Source organism: Maniola jurtina, chromosome 9 (genome assembly GCF_905333055.1).
Source record: "Maniola jurtina chromosome 9, ilManJurt1.1, whole genome shotgun sequence".
Taxonomy (NCBI): Eukaryota; Metazoa; Arthropoda; class Insecta; order Lepidoptera; family Nymphalidae; genus Maniola; species Maniola jurtina.
Genome location: NC_060037.1, coordinates 7,075,588 through 7,084,974, shown reverse-complemented (window position 1 = coordinate 7,084,974; position 9,387 = coordinate 7,075,588). Strand labels below are relative to the sequence as shown.

The 9,387-nt window shown below is 36.2% G+C and overlaps 1 protein-coding gene across 2 annotated transcripts; it reads right to left on the bottom strand.

Annotated features, from left to right (window-relative positions):
* Window positions 1-2,106: 2,106 nt before the first annotated feature.
* Window positions 2,107-7,288, bottom strand: LOC123867969. 2 transcript variants are annotated; one of them, XM_045910301.1, is made up of 4 exons: window positions 7,112-7,288; window positions 6,118-6,318; window positions 3,211-3,469; window positions 2,107-2,574 (listed from the first exon to the last, which is right to left on the bottom strand). In XM_045910301.1, exons 1-4 carry the CDS (start codon window positions 7,164-7,166, stop codon window positions 2,421-2,423), a joined length of 669 nt encoding a protein of 222 aa, XP_045766257.1. In that variant the 5' UTR covers window positions 7,167-7,288; the 3' UTR covers window positions 2,107-2,420. The 2 variants fall into 2 exon arrangements, with proteins under 2 accessions (XP_045766257.1, XP_045766258.1); XM_045910302.1 differs by lacking the exon at window positions 7,112-7,288 and adding an exon at window positions 6,845-7,022.
* Between the last annotated feature and the right edge of the window lie 2,099 nt (window positions 7,289-9,387).

Here is a 9,387-nt window from a genome sequence, read left to right as displayed (position 1 = left end):
TTTTATTGGGTTTCACTTCACACTGGCCAAGTCCAGATTGGTAGACTTGGGACATATTTGAGAACATTATGGAGAACACTCAGGCATGCAGGTTTCCTCACTGTTTTCTTTCACCATCTAAGCACTAGGTACTTAATTGCGTAAAACGCACATAACTCCTAAAAGTTACAGGTGCGTGCGCGGGATCGAACCCGGGACCCACCGACTAGGAGACCGATGTCTTAACCACTATGCTATCACTGCTTTCGTGTTAGATGTGTTTAGTGCGCGAACACGTAGTCCATGCTGACATAGAAGCATATGACTGCATTGTGCAAAAATCTTTAGTCTATAGTAAGTAACCACCATTTTGCAACTTTCAGATTTGAATGCTTTTTTGCAGACACTGATTAATCATATAAGTAGTAGTACTAGTTTCTTCTTCACCACTTAAAGAGACCCCTGTTTAATTATATTACTGGGAAGATGCTAGGATGAAGAAATAAGACAATCCTCTTAGACAGATTATGTAGGTATCTCTAAAAATATTTATTTATTTAAATATTTTTTAATTTTTCTATTTTACAAGGGACATGGTTTTCAAAATAGATGTTTACAATAATTTACATTGTATTAGCGTAGCCAAGGCATACTCATTTAATTATGTCAACATTCACATTAGGGGAATCTAGAGCTGAAAATATAATTATGCTGTTCCAGGTAGTGAGCTGTAGGTATGTATCTTCTAGTCGTCATCATCCAATGGCGCTACAATCCTTTCTGGGTCGTGACCTCCTTCACAAATACCATTTGTCGACTTTTCTCTATTTGTGTATTTATATTCTTTCTTGGGTCTTCATCCATACATTGCATCCAATTTTTTTGTTCTAGGTACCTTTTGATATCTTCTGTTGGATGTCTACCTCTATAGTTCTTCTTTTTAAAGGCTTTGGAGTAGGTAATATTCTCCCGATGCTCCAAAGCTTCTAGCTCGTGATTCATGCGCTCACAAGAACTGCCATTAGATTCTCGCACTGGACCAAAAAACCTATTGCCCATTAATGAAGGCACATTAATTATAGCTCAATGATTAATTATTTATTATACATTAGTCCATGTAAAAATAAAATCTTTCGCAACATATTAATAAGTACAGTTGTGTAGTCGGCCTTTACCTACAGAGAAACATTAACTTATATACCTATCTAAAAGGTGTTTTATTTAGGTACCTTTATAATTTACATGTGTTAATAGTAAACTTTAGACTGTAGTTAAACGTAGATTAGGTATTATTATTATTTTCGAATACAAAAGATCCAATAGGATCGAAATCCATCTGTTTAGATCAGGGGTGGGCAACTAATATAGGGTTACAATTTAAAATTTTCCGGGCCTGTTGGGATCGGTTTCATCGTCGTCAACCTAAAGACGTCTACTTCAACTATAGTGCGTTTTATCGAATAGTACCTATGGCGTTATGTTGGCTCCCCTGTCTGTCCAAGTCATTGGCACCATATTTGCATAAGAAGACGCAGATTTTGTTTATTTTAATTTGATTTTCCTGAATGAATGAAATGAAAATAAACAAAATCTGCGTCTTCTCATGCCAATATGGTGCCAAATGGGTGCCAATGACCACCCAACCGCCAGGGGAGCCAACATAACGCCATAGGTACTATTCGATGGAACGCACTATAGTCTATATCTTGTAGGTACTTCCACAGACCACGGTCGTGGTGGGATGAATAAGATTCATTATTGAAATGAAGTTAAGTAATGGGAATGCAATTGAAACGGAAGACAAAGCAGACTAGGATGCATGGTAGGGAGGCTCTCTTTGGGAGAAGATGAAGAGGTATGCATGTGTTAGAAATGCCCATTACCCAACGCAGGAAGTGCATCCTGAAATATAGGCAATCATCATCATTATCAGCCGATAGACGTCCACAGCTGGACATAGGTCCCTTGTCTACAAGAGACCTATATAAGCGATAAATGTACTAAATACCATCATTGCCTTTGCTGTTATTACACAAGTAAATATGCACCGTCGTCATTTTCATTTCCTTTTCTCAGTAACTAACTACTTAAAGATGGTGTTGTCGGGTGATGGTGTTGTTGTTGATAAAATTTTACGAAATAATTATTTTTAGACATGCGCGTAGGTACCTACCTATGTCCGCTATGTGCTTTCGAGCTACAACGATATTTTCGCCTTTGGACCAGTGGAGTTTTGTGTGTTGTGCATATAAAAAAATAAACAGACAAACTTATACAATTTTATAAGAGCAGAGAAGATAATATTATCTTGTACCTAGTTGTATTTACGTCATATTATGCTGTTTTGTGTAAAGGGCAGGCTGCGATTTCTCGTACTGACCGTGTTCAGAATTTAATAAACTAAATAGCTAGAATACAGCAGAAGTAGTAGGTACTCTGCGCTATTTAGCGAGAGAATAAATTTGGCCTGTCATAGGATCTACGGCAAGCGATGGTGGTAGTTCCGCTGCTATGTCCGCGAGTGCTTCCCACCGCGTTGAGCGATTACCGTCTGATTGACTCGGACTTGTAGATTCTTCATTATCTTCTTGGCCTCTGTTGAAGAAATTATTTTGATTGAATTAACGTATTAATATACCTATTTGCTTCCTCTTTTCTAATTCGAACCGCCAGAATATGGAACGCCCTTCCGGCATCAGTTTTTCCTTCCACCTATAATATCTCACCCAGGTACCTTCAAGTCAAGAGTGAATAGGCAACTCCTAAGCAAGCGCGCTCCATCTTAGGCTGTATCATCACTTGCTAGCAGGTCTGATTGCAGCCAAACGCTAGTCTATATTATTTTTAAAAAAATATATAAAATGTCGTAGATACTTACCGTTGGGATTATTATATTTTCTGGAAAAAAAAGCTCACGAATAACTATAATTAATACCTGTTATAATCTTTGTACCTATGTTAGAGTAATAAAAACACTCAGGTTCTAAGGTTTATTACTTTTACGCAAAACTACTGGACGGATTTGGCTGAAATTTTGAATGGACATATACCCTGATTTAACACAGGCTACTTTTTATCTCGAAAAATCAAAGGGTTCCTACAGGATTATGGAAACCTATATCCACGCGGACGAAGTCACGGGTATCATGTATTGAACTAAGTAGGTATATAATTATATTATATACAAGTTCTTATATCATTAATTTTATAATCTATCACAAAAAATCTTACTCTTTGTCTTCCAGTTGTTCATCATTACATTCTTCTGGTAATTCGGGCGATTTTTCTTCAATAACTATAGGAACATTTTCCACTTCGTCATTGGATGGCTCGTGATTGTTGTGTTGTGCTGAAGTTTGATCTACATCTTCGAGTATGTTGTTCAACATTACTTGATCTGCCACCTCTTTTAGTGTTGTAAATTTCTGTTCACTCTCATCTTCGCTTATTTTTACTTCTTCATTTTCTACGACACTATTCAATTGATTGTCTGTAATAAATAGATAGTTTGGATTTATTTCACCGTTTTTTTGAACTAAACTATTGCTCCACTATTAAGAATTATAATAAACGTAATTTATTTGGATTTATTTCAAAAAATTTTGAACCAAGTTACAAGTACCTAACATTGCTCCATCATTAAGAATTTAAATACCTAAACGTAACTTATTTTAATTATTTACAAATTACTTACTTAAACGTTTACAATCATTGTCATTATTAACACAAGTGAAGGTTACAGTAACTAGAAAATAGCTGATAACTTTCAAACGGCTGAACCGATTTTCTTGGATTATAGCTAAGAACACTCTCGATCAAGCCACCTTTCAAACAAAAAAAAAACTAAAATAAAATCGGTTCATTCGTTTAGGCGCTACGATGCCACAGACAGATACACAGATACACACGTCCAACTTACACCCCTCTTTTTGGGTCGGGGGTTAAAAATCACATCCATCTTTTGATTATGATCTGAATTATTAGTTATACATATTATACTTACCAGTTTTCCAAAATAGCACGAACGAGACGTCACGTTTTTACTGTCCCATAAAATATGTTTTCTGAACTAAAGTGCAGACCACCTAAATAGACGAAAAAAGTGCAAATTGATGATAGAATTATAACACGGAACGTGCAAATGAAAACAGTGACTAAATGGGTGCCTTCAAGAACAATCAATGTATAATATCAACGAGGCGTCTATCCCACTGTCAATGGTTCTGAGTCCAGAGTTCCACGTTCACTTTTATCTAACCGTCGCGTCGTCGCCGTCGCAATTAACTCATTATATTTTAGGGTAGGATCACTTTGTTGTCGGTCTGTCTGTCTGTCCGTCCGTCCGTCCGTCCGTCGTGTCTGTCAAGAAAACTTATAGGGTACTTCCCGTTGACTTAGAATCATGAAAGGCAGGTAGGTAGGTCTTATAGCACAAGTAAAGGAATACATCTGAAAACCGTGAATTTGTGGTTACATCACGAAAAAAAAAAGTGTTTTAATTTTCAAAGATAGATAACTATACCAAGTGGGGTATCATGTGAAAGGGCTTTACTTGTACATTCTAAAACAGATTTTTATTTATTTTTAAGCATAATAGTTTTTGATTTATCGTGCAAAATGTCGAAAAATGGCGAGTACGGAACCCTCGGTGCGCGAGTCTGATTCGCACTTGGCCGGTTTTTTTGTCATGGTATGTACGGAAATCTAAGCCATCGCAAGGAGGTACCATACCAATTACCAACAGTCAACGCGACACAAGATTTTTCACTCTTGACTTCACGACACCGTTAACTATGGGATCGTCGCCTAATCGTAAGCTGAATCATGTATGTCATAAACTTCTCTGTATAATATGTGACTTCAATCAATAATTATATTACACTTATACACTACGGTAACAATTAAGTAGTCCTAGGATAGGTACAGATAAGGTTACACTTAGTTTTAATTTAAAGCACACAATCTTGAGAATCTACGTATTCAAAATGTCCCGCGTAATAGCTTTGCATATTTACATAGGTAAGTACCTGTTTAAAATGTCAACCCTCGCCATTTTTTACTGCTTACGGTTTCATAATGAACTGATATTCTAATTAGGTAAGTACCTATCTTCTTATGAGTTTCTTTTTTTAGATCGTTGCATACCTTCATATCAAGTTGGCTTATCCAAGTGGTGAGTGTTAGAATAATTGCATATTAAATTGGTACTAAACTTATTATTATATTATAAAAAATAATGTTTTTCTGTGTCGTCTGTTCGTTACGCATGCGTTCGTTTATCATTGATCCAATTGAGTGGAAACTTTGTACAATTGTTGACGGCATTTGCGTGAAGTGTTTGACAGTACCTACCATCAATGTGCTGCAACGCATGGCGGCCATAAGATAGTTAGGGTTCCCTACCCAAAGGATGACAAACGGGACCCTATTACTAAGCCGTCTGTGTGTCGATGCGTCTATCATAGTATTATTTACAGCTTCAGCTGTAATAAGAATTAAACAACCAGTGAACCCTATACAAATACGGCCTCCAAAAATGCATTTACGAGGCATATATAATCCGTACACAAAGGATGCCAACTAAGCCCTATTTACCCTATTACTAAGCCTCCATTGCCTGTCTGTCAGCGGGCTGTATCTCGTGAACCGTGATAGGTAGGTAAGTAGGTAGGTAGTTCAAATTTTCACAGAAAATGTGCCGCTATAACAACAAATAAGTAATAAAAATTCAAAATGGCCGCCATGAATTTTTTTAAAAGTTATAAAGCCATTTCTTGCATGATTGTACGGAACCCTTCGTATACGAGTTCGACTTGCACTTGACCGATTTTTTCAACGTTATTTTGTTTCGGCTAAGATGTATGTACTTAGTTAAAAATAGTAATAATGGGGTCAAATTATCGCACTTGGCCGCTTTTATTTTTAATTTGTAATAGGTTTTTAACATTAAGTATTAATATAAAGGTACCTACAGGTAATGTTACTTTAATACATTCATGAAATTAGCAAAAATTACGCGTGCATGTGCTTGATCTTAAAACAATGTGTATATCAAGATCTTTATTAAAAAAACATGTTTTTAACACAACAACAATTAATATTAAAACACACGGATAATTGCTGCAAATACATACATACCTTGCTCTTGTTCTTCATTGTGGATTTTTGTAAAAGAATCACTATTTCTAGCTAATTGTATATTTTCGTCTAAACTATCACAAGTTGGAAGCACATTGCTTGCTGTCGCGTCTTTTGTATCACTTTCCACTGCGCCATGCATCGCATCCTTATCTTCTTTTGCATCTCCAGTGACGTTACTTGTATCATTCTCCTTTGTTTCTGTAATTGTTTCAAATGACTACCTATTACTTATGGAACTTTTAAACTATGTTAAGATTATCATGATATTTCATAATGTCCGTGTTAACATAGTACGGTTTGTCGTTTTAAATATTTAAACCGTAGCCTCAGTTACGGTGGCCCGTAACTTTGCTTTGTTCTGTTTACTAAAAAACTGATTAAGTAGTAACAAGTGTAAATTAAAAATTTATAACACCCCCGATAAGTGAAGGTTACAGTAACTAGAAAAGAGCTGATAACTTTCAAACGGCTGAACCGATTTTCTTGGATTATAGCTAAGAACACTCTCAATCAAGCAAATTTTCAAACAAAAAACTAAATTAAAATCGGTTCATTAGTTTAGCAGCTACGATGCCACAGACAGATACACACTTTAAACTTATTACACCCCTCTTTTTGGGTCGGGGGTTAAAAATTAGAACATGCGGTTTGTGAACTGATTTTCATGATAATCTTCAATTTTAAATCACAATAAAGCTAGAGACTACCTAGTTTCTCATCCCACCCTTAACATTGACCTCCAGCTATTAAGTAAACGTTCAACCCTGAGTCAACATTCACGTCTCGCATAGGTACGAGTAGCTAATAAAACAGAGAACGATAAACAACCATTAAGTGTAAGCACGATTTCTAGCAGTTAATGTGATAACCCGTAAGTAATTAGTCCAAAAATAGTACCTACATACCAGGTAAAGGGTATATTTTCTAACGGAGCTTACTAAATTGACAACAACACGCGAGTTGTCAACAAGTATTTATAAGGTCAACTTACCGCTCGTGCTCGCGGTTATCTCGGGCATGTTTGGAGCGCTGCTCGTGCAGCCCATGATGTACGGGGAAGTGTTAAGCGATGGCCATGCGTTACAATTAATAAAAAATCTAGCAACAACTACCTGCTAACCTTTGACCAGCCGTCTACAACAACTGAGCTCGACTGCGCGCTCTACGAGATTGTATCGTACATACCTATTATGGGAGGAGGTAGCCCACTCAGTTGACCTCGCACCCCCTTCGCGTTTTTCAAATTAAACGAGTGTAAAGCATTCTTCCACTTTGACGCAATTATTGTACTTATAGCTTGAAGGATTTTCTTTTCATGAACAGTCGTTCGTGAATGTAGGTACATACTTATTCCTCTTTTTGTTAGAATGAAATCTAATAATTGGTTATATAGGTAGGTTCCGACAAAGTAAGTTAAACTGAGTTTCAGATTAACATAACGGCCTATGAATATACAAAAGAGGGCAAGGGCCTCATATTTTGGCACTGGCCCTCGCGTGATTTTAATATTATGTTCGTTGGGCGCTCACTTCAACTACCGGCCGGCAGCTACGCATGAAATTGCTTTTGGAACTTGATTTTTACCAATAGGTAACAATAACACAATATTATTTTGTCACCGACCGTCCCTTATCGAACCCTAAATCTTATACCTACCTAGCTACCTATCTAAGTATTCTTCTAATAATTTTTTTGCTGGAACTTCATAGCAGGTAAGGTACCTAACCAAAAACTATAATAACCTAGTTAGATACCTACTCGTAACTCGTACTCTGCTTTAAGAGAACTCTTATTGACCTGGAGCGACAATTTAACCACAACTGACAATTCAAACCTTTTTCATTCCCTATGTAACATGGTCCATGTAACCCAATAGTACCTAAGGGGCATTTCACGTCAAGCGGACAGCCAAAAAAAAGTGAGGTCGTGGATTTTGTTTATACTCTGGTCAGTTATACTTCTAGTAGACGTGGATATATACACACAATGTTTTTTTCCTATGATGCATTATTGCTGAGTTATGAGCTTTTAAAAATTTACTAAGAATGAAGTCCGTTATTTTTGGATGCTTATTATTTGTAACAATTCATTTGTAAAAAAAATTAAAAAGCATTGTTTATTATAGTTAAAAAGTTGAAATTTTTATTTTTTTTATCGAATTCTAAATTTAAATTTTTTAACGTATAGTAAACCGGAAGTGAACATTTCAAATCGATATTTGAGTAACTTGGCCAGAATAAAAATATTTTTTTTTTACCGTGAATTAAAGCTTACATGTACTTATTTTTCACCAAAAAAAATTGTAACGTGGAGTCTAATAGTTTAGGACTTAGAGCATATAGAATACATAGATATAACTATGAGCACTTTCTAAGCAGTCGGGTTTATGCACTAACATGCTAAAATACTACGCTATGAATAATTTATTCATTCATTCTAACATGAAATATACAAAAATAAAAGATTTTTTAAATAAAATGTAATCTATACTAATAAATAAAATTGGAGTGTCTGTCTGTAATTTCGAAATAACTACCACATATTAAGCTCATATGGTTATTTAAACGATACCATAACTGAATCACACGTTTTTAAAATTTTTGTCTGTCTGAACGGGCTAATCTTCGGAACGGCTGAACCCATTCTGACGGGATTTTCACAGACAAGTAGAGGATTGGCCAGGGAGTAACATAGGCTACTTTTTAAACGACTTTCAACAATGGAGGAGTTGTGTTTTTCTACCTATGTACATTGATATCTCCGAGATTTCTGAACCGATTTGCGTAATTTTTTTTAATCGATAAACTTTGCGACATTGTTCCATAAAAAATTTGGAGCCCAACTCCTCAATCCTGATGCTGCAGGGGACCCGATCACTAAAGCTGGTGGGATTTGGAAACTGTCGGTTATAAATTGATATGGAAGGTATCTATAACAGGTAAACACTTTGGCTTTGACCTCGAGGACCCAATTCCTCAACCCTGATGCTGTAAGGAATTGCATTCCTAAATCCTGGTGATCCCTCGGGATTTTTAAAGGATCATCCGTTTAAATGTTTTTACGTGGTAGAGAAACACGTTGTATCCCGGGGATGGGCTATTACGGATAGACCACTTTTGTCCTGGGAAATCAAAAGTTCCCACAAGATTTGTTCGCCCTGACTAAGCAACCAATCAACTTGATTTTTAGCATAAAGATACTTGAAAGGACGCAGAGTAACATAGGCTACTTTTTATCATGGCAAGTCAGAGTTCCCACGGGATTTTT

Coding starts and splice junctions, on each gene's coding strand:
- LOC123867969 (XM_045910301.1), bottom strand. CDS start 7,166: ATGGGCTGCACGAGCAGCGCTCCAAACATGCCCGAGATAACCGCGAGC. Junction 6,319..7,111: donor GATAACCGCGAGCACGAGCG/GTAAGTTGACCT, acceptor AAACAATTACAG/AAACAAAGGAGAATGATACA. Junction 2,575..3,210: donor GAACAACTGGAAGACAAAGA/GTAAGATTTTTT, acceptor TTTCTTCAACAG/AGGCCAAGAAGATAATGAAG.